Below are 19,222 nucleotides of genomic sequence, written 5' to 3'. Positions count from 1 at the left end.
TTTAATCTAGAAACTTTCAAATGCCCATCAAGAGTAGAATGGATAAATTAAATTCAAGGTGGTATAATAACATAATGGAGCACCACACAACAACAAGAATAAATGAACTACAGCTATCTATATAACATACATAAATCTCACAGACATTATGTTGAATGAAAGAATGACTTACTATATGATTTCATTTACATAAAGAATGGGCAAAACTAATGTCTGCGGTTAAAAGTCAGCCTATTGGTTAACTTTGGGGGTAGTAACTGGCAGGCGAAATGAATTCTGGGGGTGGTGGTAATGCTTTATTTCTTGCTCTGATTCTGGGTAACAGGGTGTGCTTAGTTTGTGAACATTTCATAAAACTGTATACTTATAACACATGCTCTTTTCTTCACTACATATTCTGCCTCACTAAAAAGTTGTTTTAAATGACTCTTGAGGGAATTCTCTGGTGATCCAGTAGTTAAAACTCTGCACTTCCACTGTTGAGGTATGGGGCGAAGTGGGTTCAATCCCTGGTTGGGGAACTAAGATCTTACATGTACAAGGTGCAGCCAGACACCTTATTTTAAAAAATAAGTAAATAAATTAGTTAAATTATTTTTAGGAGCTCTAACTTTTAGGAACAGGTTAATTGCCTATCTGTACCTAAACCTCCCAGAAACTTTTGTAGTTAACCTTCACAGTCACCCTGAGGGCAAAGAGACAAACAAGGCCATAGGATGGTGAGAGCTTCTCAAACTTTTTTGGAGGAATATTTTCCCAAGTCGGAGTTTACATAGATAAAGAAACAGAAGTAATTTTTCTACGGAGAAGTGACTGTGGCAGAGGAAGTGGGGGAATGGGACAGATTGTAGCTGCTCCAATATCCTTTAGCACTCTACCCAGGTTATCCTAAATAAATTTAGAATCTATTTTTTAATGTGTGTGTGTATGTGTGTGTGCTCAATTTTGTCCAACTCTTTGCAACTCCATGGACTATAGCCCACCAGGCTTCCCTGTTCATGGGATTTCCCAGGAAAAAAATACTGGAGTGGGTTGCCATCTCCTTCTCCAGGGATTGAACCTATATCTAAATATACGAATGTCACTTCAGCCATCCCATATAAACATCAATATAGGAAAAGGATCTTGTGCCTGCTTTGCAAATAGTTGTCCTGAGACTGGCAGGAAGGCAGCAGGGCACAATCATTAAAAGAATGGCACAGTTAACAAGAAGAACAGGAGATCACAAAAACAGGTTAGAACCTCCTAGGCCCAAGATGGCAGAAAATTTGACTTCCAGTAGATGAACCTCATTATATGCTCATTGTAATACATTAGCATCTAAATGACACCCACAGGCACCATGACAGTTTTGAGGCTGACCATAAATGGGCAAAAAGTGGGTGGTGCTCCAATTTCTGGAAATCCTTGCCCCTTCTCCAAGATGTTAGAATATTCCACCCACTCCCCAGCCCATAAAAACTAACCACCTCCACACCTCTGCTGCTCTTGCCTTCTGAGACAGCCCATACACTGTGGAGCGTATATCTTCCTAAATACACCTGTTTTCACTTTACTATGGCTAGCTCTTGAATTCTTCCTGCAAGAAGCCGAGGACTCTCACTTTGCAGCCTGTCCCAGGGATTCAGTCATGTCTCTGCTGTTTTTGACCCCATGGACTGTAGCCCACAGGGTCCCCTAGTCCATGGAATTTTCCAGGCAAGAATACTGGAGTGGGTTGCCATTTTCTACTCCAGGGGATCTTCCCCACCCAGGGATCGAAACCAGCTTTGTTAGTCTCCTGCAATGGCAGGTTGATTCTTTACCACTGCACCACTTGGGAAGCCCTCCACCCTCTTCACCCTTATGGACTTTTTGCTTACTACTCAAATCAACTGATTGAACTTTATATTTATTCAAGAAGCGAAACAAGAGGTGGCGTGTAACTAACACACTAACTTGCTAATTTATTCAATAAGATTTCAGCATTGCGGTGGAAGTTATACGGAATATGAAGTTAACTTGTGTAAATCATCAGACTGCATCATTTTCCTACTTAAAACTGTCCAATTTCTTCCCACGTTAGAACAAAAGCCAAAAAACAAACGCTTGGGGGAAAAACTCGTTTAAAATTACAATTATTTTTATTTGTCTTTAGTTACGAAATTTATTCTAAAGTGAGACAAATATGCAAAGGTGATGAATTGTTGAGTTATGGCAGTTTTTAAATGCTGCTTTTCCAGTGAACACAAACAGACAAGCGAATAAAGCAGCAGCAACTCCAACTTTCATTAAACTCTCCAGTACCCAACACTAGAAGTCTTTCTTGCAACACTTTCCTACAAATATCGCGAGAACAGAGAGATTTCCCCCACCCCCCCCGGCCCCCCGCCTCGGCCCCTCCCTTCGAGCCAGCTCAACACCACCTACTTCCCGCGTGACGTCAAAGGTGCGCCGGAGTGTCTCTACAGCAGTATCGGGGGCGGAAGTGCTCTCGACGGAAGTGATCGCTGCGTGAATCGTGGGTAGGATGACCGCTGGCCGGCTCTATCTAAGGTTGCTGCGCGCACCCTCGAAGTTCATGGTTCAGCGCTTACTCGAGGGTGTGCCCCCTTCCAGGGGTCTACACGCGGGGCGTGGTCCCCGAAGGCTCTCCGTCGAAGGCAACATTGGTAAGGGCCAGAAAGTAGGTGCCAGGCTTCGGCCTCCGCAGAGCAGGTCCCTGAGAGGCTAGGAAAGGGAGTTGGGCCCAGAAGCCCTTCCTTTTCGATCTGTTGCGGCCAGGCTCCTTGTTCTGAGCTGCCAGACCTTTCCCCACTCAAGGTGCGCTGTGTGCCTTTGCCTCTTGGATTTTTCAGACGTCAGGCCTTCGTACTCTCCCACAGGGATACGTTTATTGAGGCATAAAAACCACGCAATCTGTTAATGGGACAAGAGCTATCTTGTTTTGGTAGATCAAAATGGAAGCGACAAAGAGAAGGGTGAAATTTCTTTGTTCTCCTAAGATGAGGTTGCTAGATTGAGGGGAGGAAAAAAGGATGTCCATTTAAAATAGCATTTCAGATAACAATATTTTAGTGTGTGTCCCATGCGGTATTTGGAACATACCCCCCCCCCCCATCTAAAATTCAAATTTAACTGAGTGTCCTTATTTTATCTGGCAACCCTACCGTAAGTTCATAAACTCCAGTCATTCAGATATCACTTTCACTATTTTTCCCATGTCTCTGCTGGTCCCACTATAGTTTCTTAACATTTTTCTTAGAACAGCTCACTTTTTAAACCTAAAAACGTGTTAAATTAAAAATAACTGTTGTAAGAGTGAATAGAAGTCCAGTACCTTAATAAAAATATTTCAAAATAAAGCAAAATATTCAATTAGTTACTGTTAGTTACTAATGTTGCTAAAGTCTGACTTGAGGCTTTTACCTGTAGGGTGCTGAGCCCTAAAAAAGGATTAGGAAGTTTTAAGTATTGAAGACTTTTAGCAGCAAACTGACAATTTCTCAATTTGTTCATTCAACAAATAGCCCTTTGAGCAACTTCCATATTTCAGCAGTGCTGTTGGCCCTGAGGATACAGTAGTGAAGAGAACAAATAAAATCTCTGCTCTCATGGGACTCTAGTAGAGAGAGATACAGAATTAACAACATAAATAAATAGTATGTTAGATATTAAAAAGTGTGATGGAGGAAATACAGGATTGAGAAATTGAAGGAAGTTGCAATTTTAAGTTGAGTTGTCAAGACAGGCCTCACTGAGAAGGTGATAATTTGAGCAAAAGCCTGAAGAAGGTGAGGAAGTGAACCATGTGGGTAATGTGGAGAAGAATCTTCCAGGCAGAGGAAAGATCAAGTGCAGAGGCCCTGAGCTGGGAAATGTGTTCAGGGAACAAAAGGAAAGCTGCTGTGGCTGGAGTGGAGTGAGGCAAGGGGGCAGGTGAGGGAGATGAGGTCAGAGGGTAAGGGTGGCTAGATTGTATAGGCCTTGTAGTCCATTATGGAATTTTACTCTGACTGAGATGAGAAACTGTTGGAAGATTTGAGCAGTCAAGTGACTTGATTTGACTAAGATTATAAAAAGATCACTCTGGCTGATCTGTTGAAAATAGAAGGTGTCAGGAAGTTGCTGCAGTGATGAGTTATGGTGTGTAGGACCAGAATGTTAACAGTGGAGGTGGTGAGAAGTGATTCGATTCTAATTTCATTTAGGGTAGGGCACACAGGAATTGGTAACAGGAAATTGTGGAGTATAACATAAAAGGGGTCAGTGATGACTCGAATCATTCTGGCCTGAGCAACTTGAAAGATGGAGTTCCAATTCTCTTAGAGAAAAGTGGGAATAACAGCCTGGGGACAGAAGGGTGATTTCAAGTTTTTGGTTTTAGGCATGTTAGATTTTTATAAGCTTATTAGATATCTAAGTAGGGCTGGATAGTCAGTTGGATATATGAGTCTAGAGTTGAGTCTCCCTGGATTGTAGTTATACATGTAGATGGTATTTAAAGCCAGGAGCCTATGTATGTTGATAGAAAGGACCATGTCCCGGGCATGCAAATGTTAAGAGAGATTGAGATGATAAGAAGAAACCAGCAAAAGAGACAAAGGAGGAATGACCACTGAGATGAGAGGAAAGCCAGAAACATGATATACTGGAAACTAAGTGAAGAAGGTGTTTGGGAAAGAAATGATCGACTGTATAATGTTGTTTGAATAATGGAACTCTTTGGTGAACTTGAACAATTTATAGGAGTGGGGGCATGAAAGTCTGATTGTAGAGGTTCAAGGAGAATGGGAGGTGAGGAATTGGAAACAGTGGGTTAAGACCACTGTTTGGAGTTTTCCTTGAAAGGGGAGATGTGGAGTAATAGCTGAAATGGGACAAGGGTTTGAGAGAGTTAGATTTTGTATTTTTTTTTTCTTTTAGTAAGAGGAATTAGATCATATTTATAAGCTGGTAGAAGGGGAGAAAATTGGTGAAACAGGAGAGAGGATAGACTTGCCAGAGTGATTTTAGTAAGCAGGAAGGAATGGAATCTCTTGCCCAAGTTAAGAATGAGAGATTGGCTTTAGCTAGGAGCAGTTTATCCCTAATAAACAGGGAGAATGGCAACATAAATGATTACTGACCTGAGTAGGTGCAGTGGGAACCTGGGGAACATCTTCTGGTTGTGTCAGTTTCTCAGTAGAAGGAAGAAAGATCAGCTCAGTGTGAGGAGAGAGGAAAGACATGAAATAGTCTGGTTAGTGAGCAGGAGAAATGTAGAACTGCTGGGCAGCATTAAGGACCCATTTGGACTCAGCGGTCTTGAAATTTAAGTGAGACCAGTCACCACAGATGTGTGTTTTTCTCCAGCTAAATCAGAAACATTGAAGGGAATGAGAGGGGCTACCTGCCTCATGGTGTTTTTTTTTAAAAAGATTTTCTGTCCTATATTTTGGGAAACATGCTGCTAAAGGAAACTTTGTCCTCAGAGCCCAGAGAGGAACAGAGTACTTCACAAAATAAGTGGTTTGGACAGATGATCAAGTGAAATTTGAAGTGCCTATCCCAGTTTTCCTGCCTTTTGCTTTTCTTCTTATCCTTTCCAGATTTCTGGGCCACCTCCTTGCTTTTTCCTGCAGCCAAAGCTCAGTGTGTGCCTGCTGTGGAGGTAGACTCAGATGTGGTCCAGGCCTTCTCCTGTAAGGAACTCACAGCTAAGTGGGAGGAGCGGACTTCTAAGCATCGTTTCTATACCAAGTGATGAGTGCTATGTTCGGACATGGAGACTTGGAATCTCTGGGGTAGGAATTCCTCCCCCAGAGGAAAGAGTGTTCCAGGCACAGGAAGTAATATTTGCCAACACAGAGCCTCAGGAGACATGCAGTTTTAATATCAGGCTTGTGCTGGGAGTTTGAAGGGCCTGTGAGAGGATAGCAGAACAAGAATTTGGAAGGGTAGGATTTGCCAGACGCTGAACAGCGAGGAGTTTCTCACGTAGGCTATGGGAGGCTACTGAAGACTTAAAGCTAGTGTGTGCCATGGCCAGATTAATGTTTAAAAGGAAATGGACTAGAATGAATGAATAAAAATAAAGCTTCATAAAGTGGGCATTTTGTATGTCTTATTTGCTGCAGTACCCATCATGCCTTGCATGCAGTTTGTTGAATGAATGTTGGTGTAGACAGACTAGGCTTTGTGGCCATTGTAGTTGGAGGGAGGGAAGATGCAGGCCTGAACAGAGAGAATGGTGGACATTATCAGACATCATGATGGTTTGAGAAAGATTTTGGAAGTGGTATTGACAGGACCTGGTGACCACTTGGAGGTGAGAGATAAGGAGCCTTAATTTAGACACTGACTGAAAACTGAGGATGGAAATGAAGGAAGAAGCAGTCTTGGGACGTAAGAGTGACGTTTGGAGGAGGTGCCTGAGACAAGAGATAGATGTTCTGAGGTAGATTAGAGTAAGTGCCTGAAGTGCATAGACAGATTGGAGCTGCAGTCCCAGACATGGAGGTTGTTGACTTGTCAGGGTAGTTGTTGAAGTCTTGGAAGTGAGTGCAGTTGCCCAAAGGAAGTGACTAATGCGAAGTGGACTGGGGGATCTTAATCTGGCTCTTTCTAGTTTTATCTCCTATTATATTATTCTCCATCACCCCCACACGGTGATGACTCTCCCCAGACAGAATTGGGCACTGCCTCCTCTGTGTGCTCACATAACATTTTGTACCCACAACTTCTGCAGCACTTGGGTTCTGTTGAGATTGTTGACACCCTCAGTACTTTTCCTGGATTAGCCACAGAGTGTCTTGTTCATCGTTGTGTCACCAGCATCTAACCCATGTGTGGCCTATTGTACTCATTCAGTGTTTGCTAGATGCTTGAATCCTGGGCTGTCATAGCCGTGTGCAAGTTAGTCATTGGTATCCACAGAGGAAACACAATAAACTGCTTGTACAATCAAACAGTTATCTTGTTCTCTAACCACAGGTGACATTCCCCCCCACCCCCAAAAGTCGGAGTATCCATTCAGGAAACCTGAACAGGGGAAGGTGAACCCCTGTCCCAGCTGGAGTTAGATAAGTTTAGAGGGACCTGTCTTGTTTTCTGCTCTAAATGTTGGCTATCTGACCCCGCAGGTACGCACAGTAGCACGTAAGGAAATGGATCAGTGAAGCAGCAAGTAATGGCATCTAGCATGAGTTGTGAGCCATATGTTATGATTAAAAGTCAAAGCTTGGGATCTAGAATCCCTTAAAATCTAAAAAATAAAATACCTACCCTATCTTTTTTATATAAGTGTATCCATCACTAAAGTGTATTATCACCTTCCAAAGTCAGTTATTTTGTGTTTACAAACCTAAATTGAATAAAGGATTGCTGTAGGAACTTTTGTTAGTGAGTCATCTCAGACTAGTCTCTTTTTTTTTTTTTTCCCCCGTCTTGGTTTTCAAAGACCCAGCAGAGAAGAAACCTCTCTTTTGCCATTTAGAGGCTTGTATGTAAAGCAGTGGAGAGCGTTCCTAATAACATTCCAGCATTCAAAATTAGTGATTTAACATTGCTAATGTCATCTTTTATTTTCATTAAATGTAAACATTTGGGCAAGATTCCTAGGGAAAAAAGGAATCTTTGTATATTGGATACAATGTTAGGAATAAATTGGATTCTCTGTTTCTGTGATTTACATCATTCTATCCATCCATCTCCTTCTTAGCACCTGGCCAGATACTCAGGATGCAAAGGAAATAAGGTTGGTCCCTGTCTTCAAAACGTGAGTTCCCAGTCTAGCTGGAGAGACTGATGAGTCAACAAATAATTACACTGTGATGCCTTTTAAAGCAGAACAGGCAGTAATTAACTCTGCCCAGGGATAAAGTGGAGCTGGAGAGAGTTCAAGGAGACCTCACTGAGAAGGAGACACTGAAAGGATGAATCAGCTGGTGGGCAGAGCTGGGGAGGGCATTCCGGACCAGCAAAGGTCTGTGCTGAGTGCAGAAGCTTAACTACACTTTGGGAGTTGTGAGGACTGTTTTTTTTTTCTCTTTTTTTAACAATGATTTTTTTTTTCTTCTCATGAAAAGAAGAGAAAGTAATCAGGGCTGAAATATATCAAGTTTCTTTTAAGTCAGCTGATGATTTTTTTCCCAGAATGCTTTTATGCTCAGAGTCTCAATATAAGTTCCTTGAGGGCAGCATCTCAGCTTACTTCATTTTAGTTATAGTACCCGCCGTTAGTGGCTACTCTGTAAACATCTGTTGGTTGAATGAATGAATATAGCATCAGATATAGTTCCTGAAATAAAGGCTTTAAATTTTCTTTGGAAGAATTTTTTTGCTTAAAGATAGGCAGTTTTATATTTACTGCTTTTGCTTGCTTCTTGGTAAAGGATTTTACATCTTGTTCAGAAGAAAATGCCTAGAGATCACGGTATATTTAAGAGGCTCCCATGAACTACAGCTGTAAGCATTACATCAAGATACTATCTTAACTACTAGGTTTTAGTATAATGTAAATCCCATGGACAGAGGAGCCTGGTAGGCTGCAGTCCATGGGGTCGCTAGGAGTCAGACACGACTGAGCGACTTCACTTTCACTTTTCACTTGCATGCATTGGAGAAGGAAATGGCAACCCAGTCCAGTGTTCTTGCCTGGAGAATCCCAGGGACAGGGGAGCCTGGTGGGCTGCCATCTGTGGGGTCGCACAGAGTCGGACATGACTGAAGTGACTTAGCAGCAGCTGCAGCAGCTGTAACAGGCATTGTATTGCTAGTTTATAGAAAAACTTGTGGGAGGAAAAAAAAACATGATTTAGGAAAAGATGAATGTTAACAACAGAACTGTTTGATCCATCCTGTGGAATGACAATACTGGTGCTAATAAAAGTCAACTTGTTGATGTAATGTGCTCTAATCACAAAGTACCTCCCGCCCTTTCTCAAGTCACGGCACACATAATACAGTACAGTGATAGCCAAGGCCCTAAGGGAGCGTTTAATGCTGCTTATGAGGCCTGAAACCTCCCAAGTTTCATGATATTAGACGTATACTGAAAAAGAACAGTTAATTGTTTTAAGTCTGAGATAATGATATCAGAAGACGCTGGTGCTCAGTATAGAGACCAGACAAGGGGGAGGCATTTTTCAGCTGGCCCAGTGTTACTCTGAAGAAGAGAACGTCTGGACACAGATGTTCTGGTCACTAGGAGGAAACCAGTGTAGCAGTGGAGAACTAGACAGCACCATTCTTAGGAAACCCCTGGGAATATTTTAAAACCTAAGTCTTAAAAAAATAAAACTTTTTAAGTTTCATTTCCTTTTAGGAACAAGAAAAAAACTATTATGGTCAAGTATCATAACCCCCAAAAAAGTTATGTATTATAAATACATAATTTTGAATTATTTTTAAAAATAATCATTCTGTATTGGTGGGTGGTGCTTGGCACAGCTGAGCTCCACTGGAGTGCAGTTCTGTGGTCATTCTATGGTAAATTACCCAGGCTCTCTGAGCCCTACAGTGACATGGATGGCAAAGTTCCTAGGACCTTCCATCAGCATTCACTGTTATTCTTTGCTGAAAGTCTAGCTTCTCATTTTTAAAGTGGCTTTCCAAAATTTTTGGAATGGGGAGTGGTGTGCAAGTTGGGGGTGTTGCACTGGTGTGATTGTTCCAGTAATTGGGACTGTGTATTTCCCATTACATCTCGTTTATTGGCATTCCGGGTTTTGTGTGTTTAAATAGCACCAGTCGGTTTCTCAGAGTACTGACTGCCCTTGGATGAACTAATAGTGTCTGATCTCAGATGTGAAGTTGGCACACCCTACCCCTCAGGGCCCTTCCTTTCCATCTGCAATTGTTCCTTGGGTAGTTGTTTTTAACTTTAAAAAAATTTAATTCAAACAACCATTTTACCCCACCCATGTAAGAAATCAGTTACCTTCATCTTTTCATGTGAATTAAAATAGTTTTTCAGCCCATAGCCAGGAACCATGTTTTAGCTTTCATCAAAAACCTGCAATCTAAATATTGACCATCTCTGCCAAATATTTTGAACTAGGGACGATTCAGGGCTGGCAGATGTCTGATAATAGAAAATTCAACCAGCTTGTAGTTCCTGCAGCCCTGTTGGGCACTCCATGACAAGCCCAGAAGGTCTTCTTTGGTAGTCTGGGATGTGGTTTTGGAACCTATATTTTTTAAAAACCACCTCTGTTGATTGTGATCAGATTGTTCTGGATACAATCTGAAATGTAAGTCTACATCACAGTCACTTAGGGCATACTTGAAAAATGTGGATTCCTGGGGGTCCAACCTCAGAGATTCAGATCCTGTTAGGAAACCAAAATTGAGACCCATGAAAAATCAAACCAATTGAATGCTAAATGTATCAGAGGCAGTTAATAAATATTTGTTTGAGTCAACTGCCCAACATGGTAGGAATTTGGTGTGAGCTAGAGATGTCCTGAACTTTGTGGAAGAGGTGGGCCTTGGGCATGATGGGGAAGGGATTTAGACACAGGCCGAACAGAGCAGGGAAAGGCATTTATTCATGGAAGTGTGGGAGGGGCAGAGGCGCGCAGGAGCTCGGTGGACGTGGGATTGAGAGATGAGCATGACTGTACAAAATGCACAGATTTCTGTTGTGTGTTTTTCACCCCCTGTGTTCAGAGAGGAGTTGGAGCAGTGTATGATAAATGTCACATATTGGATGTGTGGGCTCTCCTGCTGAGACATCTCTTTACTCCCAGTCATCAACCATGAATGGCTGATAGAATCGATGGAAGGATGCCTCCCCTTTCCTTCTCTTAGTTCCATTTGGGTTCCTTCTAAGGGTGGAATTCACTTGAGAAAGATCATCTCTGATAGGGGAGATTGAGCTCCAAGTGCTCAATTGTTTTGGATGTTTTGGTTTTTAATAGATGTGGGTTTCGTAGGGAACTGAAATTAATAATGTATGTTTGATTCACTCGGCTGGGTCATTAGTCTGGGCTTTGGTTCCTGCCTTGGAGGAACCCCGTCTTCTACTTAGAGAAACAGAATTACAGTGGCAGTGATGGAGTCTTATCCACGTCGCCAGGCCAAGCACAAGCATTGCCGGGCCAATCCAGCTTATAGGTGTGAGGTCCTGAAAGGCTGCACACAGGATGCGTATCTAAGCAGAATCCTGAAGACTGAGTAGTAGCTGGTCAGAGGAGGAGAGGAGGTTCCCCAGGAAGTGGGAAAGCACATGCGAAGGCACATTTGCAGCAGACCACACGGCCTGATTAAAGTTGCAAGGCGTTTGGTCCAGCGGGAGCTCTGGGTGTCTGAAGAGAAGCTAAGGCAGAACCGTCTATGCAGGGGCCAGGTTTTTATATGTCTTACAGGCCATGCTGGCCTTCCCTGGTGGCTCAGACAGTAAAGAATCTGCCCGCAATACAGGAGACCTGGGTTCGATCCCTGGATCAGAAAGATCCCCTGGAAAAGAAAGTGGCAACCCACTCCAACCTATTGCCTGGAGAATTCCATGGATAGAGAAGCTTGGTGGCCTGCAGTCCATGGGGTCATAGAGAGTCAGGCATGACTCAGAGACTTTCATCGTCACCACCACCGTCATACACCATGCTAAAGGGTTTGAATTTTGTCATGAAGGGAGTAGGGACCTGTCAGAGGATTTTAGGCAGGGTTATTTTGTGTGGTGTGGCTGCTGCAGTATTAATAATGGATTGAAGAGGGCAAGGCCAGAGTTTGAGAGGCAAGAAATGAGAGCCTGGTCTTGAGTGGGAAATGGGAATAGAAGGACAGATGGGGAAGGCATGTTCAACATGTTAGAAGGCATGTTCAACATGTTAGAAGGCATGTTTAACAGCACTTGGCGGCCACTTGAGGTTTGGCAGAGGAGGAAGTTGTGACTGAGTGGATAGTGCTGTTGTGCCCTGAGATTGGGATATGGGAGGAAGCTCAGTTTGGTCGGGAAGATCGTGAGTTCATTTAGCAAATGTCAGTACTTCGAGGTGCTTGTGGGACATTCAAGTGGAAATGTCTGGAGGGCTCTTAGTCTGGAATTTAGGAAGGTGTGGGCTAGATGTTGGTGTAAATGGGAAGAGGGAACTTAAATGTTGTGGTACTGGGTTAATTTCATCTCCAGAATATTTCTCATAGCAGTCACTACTTTCCACCTCCTCTGCTGTTGCCTTGGTTGAAGCTCCTGTTGTGTTCCAACCTAGCTGGTGGAGTGTCTTTTAAAAATGAGGTGGTAACTTGTTATTTTCCTGCTTAAAACTCTTCCTCAGTGGTTTCCCATTGCCCTTCTTCGCATGGTACAAGGCCCCGTGTGGCCTGGCCCGCCCTGCCTGCTGCCCTCTCCACGCTCACTTTTTGCCGTCCTTCTCCCTCTTTTGACCACACTGTCCCTGCAGTGCCTTCTTCACGGCCACAGATTCTCTTCTTTCCCCTTGTGCACTGTTTTTCTCTTTTCCTGACCTTTCCCCCCATCCTTGGCCTGGCTGCTCTCTCTCCCCTTACCCCACCCTTGACCTGACCAGTCCTCGTCTTTCAGGTCTCACCTCAGGTCACATTTTTCAGAGGAACCTTCCTTGATCTTTCGAGCTACATTAGAGTCAGCATGCATTTTTCTTTCCTAGCACTATCACAGTTTGTTGTTAGTTACTCATGTGTTTGCTTGGTGTCTGTCTCTCACACAAGCTCTGTGAGGGCAGAATCCGTACAAAAAATCTGTGTTTTGTTTACCGTGGTACCACCAGTGCCAGACGGTTCTGAGCACGTAATAGCACTCCCTGAGTATTGGTTAGATTTGTTGAATGCATGAGGGTCATTGTCTTCATTTTCTATAGAAAAACTTGCAATTTTATACTGTCACAGAATAACTGACTGTGATTCAAGGTTTATAACATATGTAGTTGATTTCGTCTACTTTTGAGAGTATTCCATTTTTAACTGTTATTAAATACTCTATTCCTCTGGGAGGTTGGGGCAATAAAATTACAAATCCAATCTTAGGGGTATTTTTCCTCCCTGTTACCTGCATTCATCATGGTGATTCTGGTTGGCATGGCATGACCTGTCATCTGTCTGACAGTGATGTGGCTGCTGAGTTGGGTGTTTGTGGAAGAGTTGAGTAGCAGCCTTCTCCTGTAACCTGATTTGGGAAGTGTCCCAATACATGCTGTTTGCATTGCAGCTGTGGGAAAATCCACCTTTGTGAAGTTACTCACGAAAACTTACCCAGAGTGGCACGTAGCTACAGAACCTGTAGCAACATGGCAGAATGTCCTGGCTGCTGGCTCCCAAAAAGTAAGTTTTCAGTTGTGGTGGGTAGTTGGCAGGCTTGGGTTCATAAACTAGTTGCAGTAATCTAATTTGCTCCAAGTAGGTGAAGTAGTCCATTTTGTGTCTCCTTTTTAAAATACCTTTATTTCAGAAAGCAGACTGTGTACATCAGGGAGGGATGACTTGTTTGAATGTGTTAAGTTTTGATTTTTGTAGTTTTGACATTTCTGTTTAAGTGATTGCCTCTGTTCTTTCCAGTTTCCCAAAGCATGGCCAGCCATCCTGTCATTGAAGATTAATTTTGTCATTCCTACCCTTAAGTATTTTATTGAAATTGACCATCAGGAATAGTAGTTAATTACAGTGATTTTAGCTTAGTTTTGAAGTCTTAGAAATTGAAAGGAATCTTAGAGAAGATCTTGTCACATTTTAAGTCAATGCAGAAATCATAGCTAACGTTTATAAAGTGCATACTATGTGCCAGGCACTGTCCTGTCCCAAACACTGTACATTTCACAGATGCCTTGTGGCTGAAGCCCTCCCGTCAGTATGTTGCTGTGGGAGAGGCCACGGGCTTGGTTTCTCACTAGCCACATCAGTGTGAGTAGGGAACAACCAACTGGACGTGACCCTCAGAAGCAACTGAGGGAGTGGCAGCATCTCCGCAGACTCCTGTAGTTCCAGGAGCAGTCACGAGTACCTCATTCTTGCTTTTAACAGCCTATTGTTAGAAAGTTCTTGTATGAGCCACTTTGCATACCTGTGACTCTGATTCATTGGTTCAAGTTCTGACTCTTAAGACTTTTAACTTTTCCACATGGCAACTCTTCATTCATTTCTAAGGCAATGATTTCTTGATTTTTTGCCCCGTTGAGTCTTCTCTTTGAAATCAAATACCATTTTCCTCCAGACTGTTTCTCATGCAGAAGTAACTTTGTGTAGGAGATGCACTCCTGTCTGTTGGTTTTCCACCTAGATTTTAGTAAGAGTAGCACTCAGAGCTGAACAGGACATCTTAGATATCGTCTACATGGTACAGAATACCATAGAACTGGTTCTCTGTGCCCTTTGCTTGTGCTTCCAACTTAGGATCGTGTTACCTTTTTTGGCAGACACTTATACTTACTGAGGATATTTGTTTTTTTTAAACTGTCTCCATCTATGTATGTACCTGTGTGTGTGTATTTGTGAGATTAACTTTTCTATTTAGTAAATAAATTATCTTTTTCTGAGTATGCCACAGGGCACCTGCTTTGGGGATTTAAAAATATAACCACAGATTTGGTACTGTTTCCTTCAAGAAGGAAATAGTATTAATTCTTTTATTCTTAATTCTCCCCTGGAGTGTGATCTGGACTTGGTGACTTGCTTCTAATGAGTACAGTGTAGCAGGATTAATAGTGTGTGACTTTCTGTGGTAGGTGGTAAAAGACACCGTATCTTCCGTCCTGCTCTCTCTCGATCACTTTTGGCTCTGGGGCTGCCAGCTGCCCTGTGATGCAGCGTACCTGTCTGTGAAGGGGTCCACGCAGCAAGGAACTGGTCCTGCCAGGAGCCGTGTGACTGAGTCTTCTTGGAAGCAAATCCTTGAATCCCCAGTCAAGTCTTCAGATGACTGTAGCCTCAGCCAATATCCTGACTGAAATCTCATGGAAAACCCTGAGGCAGAACCACCTGGCTAAGCTGTGTCCCGAATTCCTTTCCCATAGAAGTGGATTTAATGAATGTCTTTTTTTGTTTAAGCCACTAAATTTTGGCACAACTTAGATAATTACTACTCTGATAATCCCATTGTCTGGAAATAAAACAGTTAACATTTTTGTCCTTTTAAATTTTTTTAAAAGGACAAAATGTATATATTAACACACATATAAATGTATAAAACATACACACATTTCATCTTTTAAAAAATGTATTTATGGCTGTGCTGGGTCTTCATGGCTGCGCAGGCTTTTTCTCTAGTTGCGGCACGCAGGGACTGCTCTCATTGCGCTGCTCGGGCTTCTCACTGGTGGCTTCTCTGGTTGCGGAGCATGGGCTCTAGGTGACCAGGCCTCATTGGTTGCAGTGTGCGTGCTAAGTAGTAGCTGGCACATGGGCTTACTGCTCCAAGGCATGTGAGATCTTGCCGGACCAGGGATCCAACCAGTGTCCCCTGCCCTGGCAAGTGGATTCTTTACACTGAGCCACCAGGGATGCCCACGTTTCCTCTTTTAAAGTAAAAATTGTGACTGTCACTTGCACGTCCCTTGATACCCAAGGCCTTCTTCCTTTCCGTTAATGTCGTTTTAACGGTTGCTGTATGATGTTACACTGTATAATGTGGTGTACTATCATTTAGTCATCCAGCCTTATTTTGAATGTTTACTTTTCTAATTTCTGCTTATTATAAACTGTCACAATGATGAATATTTTTGTAGCATATCTTTTTTTCTTTTTAATGGCTTAATTTTGAGGGTAATCTAGAAGTGGTATTTGGATGTCCCCAAATTACATGTTTTGTTGAGACTTTTGTTACATTTTGTAAAATCTTCCTTCAGAAAAGTTTTACTATTTTTCTCATATTTTCAGCAACACAGGGTATTATTTTTTTATCCTTTCTGACTTGAGAGTGAAGAAAATGAATGGTATGTTATTTTATTTTACATTTATTTGATTATTAATTTGTAAGGCCTCCTCAGACAACCATTTTGCTTTTTTGCATTTCTTTTTCTTGGGGATGGTCTTGATTCCTGTCTCCTGTACAATGTCATGAACCTCCGTCTATAGTTCATCAGGCACTGTGTCTATCAGATCTAGTCCCTTAAATCTAATTCTCACTTCTATTGTATGTCATAAGGGATTTGATTTAGGTCATACCTGAATGGTCTAGTGCTTTTCTCCACTTTCTTCGATTTCAGTCTGAATTTGGCAATAAGATGTTCATGATCTGAGCCACAGTCAGCTTCTGGTCTTGTTTATGCTGACTGTATAGAGCTTCTCCATCTTTGGCTGCAAAGAATATAATCAATCTGATTTCGGTGTTGACCATCTGGTGATGTCCATGTGTAGAGTCTTCTCTTGTGTTGTTGGAAGAGGGTGTTTGCTATGACCAGTGCATTTTCTTGGCAAAACTCTATTAGCCTTTGCCCTGCTTCAATCTGTATTCCAAGGCCAAATTTGCCTGTTACTCCAGGTGTTTCTTGACTTCCTACTTTTGCATTCTAGCCCCCTGTGATGAAATGACATCTTTTTTGGGTGTTAGTTCTAGAAGGTCTTGTAGGTCTTCATAGAACCATTCAATTTCAGCTTCTTCAGCATTACTGGTTGGGGCATAGACTTGGGTTACTGTAATATTAAATGGATTGCCTTGGAAATGAACAGAGATCATTCTGTCGTTTTTGAGATTGCATACAAGTACTGCATTTCGGACTCTTTTGTTGACCATGATGGCTACTCTATTTCTTCTAAGGGATTCCTGCCCGCAGTAGTAGATATAATGGTCATCTGAGTTAAATCCACCCATTCCAGTCCATCTTAGTTCGCTGATTCCTAGAATGTTGATATTCACTCTTGGCATCTCCTGTTTGACCACTTCCAATTTGCCTTGATTCATGGACCTGACAGTCCAGGTTCCTATGCAATTTTGCTCTTTACAGCATCAGACCTTGCTTCTATCACCAGTCCCATCTACAACTGGGTGGTGTTTTTGCTTTGGCTGCATCCCTTCATCAGAAAACTAAGATCATGGCATCCGGTCCCATCACTTCATGGCAGATAGATGGAGAAACAGTGGAAACAGTGCTGACTTTATTTTCCTGGGCTCCAAATTCACTGCAGATGGTGATTGCAGCAATGAAATTAAAAAATGCTTACTCCTTGGAAGGAAATTTATGACCAGCCTAGACAGCATATTCAAAAGCAGAGACATTACTTTGCCAACAAAGGTCTGTCTAGTCAAGGCTATGGTTTTTCCAGTGGTCATGTATGGATGTGAGAGTTGGACTATAAAGAAAGCTGAGTGCCAAAGAATTGATGCTTTTGAACTGTGGTGTTGGAGAAGACTCTTGAGAGTCCCTTGGACTGCAAGGAGGTCCAGCCTGTCCATCCTAAAGGAGATCAGTCATGGGTGTTCATTGGAAGGACTGATGCTGAAGCTGAAACTCCAATACTTTGGCCACCTGATGTGAAGAGCTAACTCATTGGAAAAGACCCTGATGCTGGGAAAGATGGAAGGCGGGAGAAGGGGATGACAGAGGATGAGATGGTTGGATGGCATCACTGACTTGATGGACATGGGTTTGGGTAGACTCCGGGAGTTGGTGATGGACAGGGAGGCCTGGTGTGCTGTGGTTCATGGGGTCGCAAAGAGTTGTACATGACTGAGTGACGGAACTGAACTGACTCCTTGAAAAGAAAGTTATGACCATCCTAGATAGCATATTAAAAAGCAGAGACATCACTTTGTCAACAAAGGTCCGTCTAGTCAAGGCTATGGTTTTTCCAGTGGTCATGTATGGATGTGAGAGTTGGACTGTGAAGAAAGCTGAGCACTGAAGAATTGATGCTTTCGAACTGTGGTGTTGGAGAAGACTCTTGAGAGTCCCTTGGACTGCAAGGAGATCCAACCAGTCTATCCTAAAGGAGATCAGTCCTTGGTGTTCATTGGAAGGACTGATGCTAAAGCTGAAACTCCAATACTTTGGCCACCTGATGCGAAGAGCTGACTCATTGGAAAAGACCCTGATGCTGGGAAAGATGGGAAGGCGGGAGAAGGGGATGACAGAGGATGAGATGGTTGGATGGCATCACTGACTTGATGGACATGGGTTTGGGTAGACTCCCGGAGTTGGCGATGGACAGGGAGGCCTGGCGTGCTGTGGTTCACGGGGTTGCAAAGAGTCGTACATGACTGAGCGACTGAACTGAACTGAACTGATTACCAATTAATTGAACAACTTTTTAATCTTTATTGGCTATGTTTTAGTATTCTTTATGAACTGCTTGTTCAAACCTCTTGCCACTTTTTCCTCCTATTGAGATCTTCAGGTTTTTGTACTGGCTTCATAAGAACTCATTGTATTGTTAAATATCTTAACTCTTTGTCATATACTGTCGATTCTTTCCCCAGTGTTGTCATTTTTTCTTTGCCTTTCTGTATGGGATATTTCGCAATGTAATACTTGAAAGTTTTTATGTGGTCAGAGCTACATTTTCTTCGTAGTTACTGCCTTTGATGTGAAAGTCTAAAAAAACCTGTTACAAGCCCAAGGTGATAAAAACATGCACTTGTTTTTCTTTCTTTTGCTTTTAAGGTTTTACCCTTTATGTGACTTTGAAAGTTACAGGAGTCTTAATTTTCCCCCAATTGTTATCTGCATTTCCAGTAATAGTCATGTTGAGTGGTTATATATTTTGTGGTTATTGTGACTGGGAACTGTTTTTCCATCATCTTTTTCAAACTGGTTATTGCTGTTTTAAAGAAAAGCAGTTGATTGTTGTATATGTCTTGTGTGACTTAATTCTCTCTCTTCTCTCTTTTTTTTTTTTTTTTTGCTTTATTTGCTTGAGGTTTTAGAAAATAATAGTTTTCTCTAAATCCTAATCACTTGTAAGGGCTTTCCAATATCCAAACCTCATTTCTGGTTTCTTTTGTTAGATAGAAGTTCCAGAATAATATTAAATAGTAGCAGTGATGGTAGTCACCCTTATCTTTTCTGTCTTTAGTGAAACTACCTCTAATGTATCATCATTAAGTTCTGTGCTTGTCATTCATTTCAATAGACTGTGTGGAGGAGGTACCCTTCTATTACTAAGATATTAACTGTTTTTATCAGTATCAGATGTTAAGTTTTCATCAAAAGCCTTTTTTAGCATCTAGTGAGATAACCATGGGATTTTTCTTTCCTTTGCTTTTTTCTCTTAGTGTTAGTCATAGATTTGATAATGATGTCATCCTCACATTCCTAGAATGAACCCTTTTGATCATGGTGTACTGTTGCATTAATTT

The 19,222-nt window shown here is 42.2% G+C and overlaps 1 protein-coding gene across 2 annotated transcripts in view; it reads left to right on the top strand.

Moving 5' to 3' along the window:
* The first annotated feature begins 2,478 nt into the window (after nucleotides 1-2,478).
* DGUOK (deoxyguanosine kinase) overlaps nucleotides 2,479-19,222 on the top strand; it is a 34,282-nt gene continuing 17,538 nt past the window's right edge. The window contains exons 1-2 of one of the 2 annotated variants that reach the window (NM_001014888.3): nucleotides 2,479-2,651; nucleotides 13,145-13,257. In NM_001014888.3, coding sequence (NP_001014888.2) covers nucleotides 2,510-2,651; nucleotides 13,145-13,257 — 255 coding nt within the window. In that variant the 5' untranslated portion in view covers nucleotides 2,479-2,509. The remainder of the gene's footprint in view (nucleotides 2,652-13,144; nucleotides 13,258-19,222) is intronic. The other variant, XM_015473387.3, reaches the window with a different exon arrangement.

The sequence above is a fragment of the Bos taurus genome, chromosome 11 (genome assembly GCF_002263795.3).
Source record: "Bos taurus isolate L1 Dominette 01449 registration number 42190680 breed Hereford chromosome 11, ARS-UCD2.0, whole genome shotgun sequence".
Classification (NCBI taxonomy): Eukaryota; Metazoa; Chordata; class Mammalia; order Artiodactyla; family Bovidae; genus Bos; species Bos taurus.
Note: the sequence above shows the minus strand (reverse complement) of the source record. Positions and strands in the feature narration are given on the sequence as shown.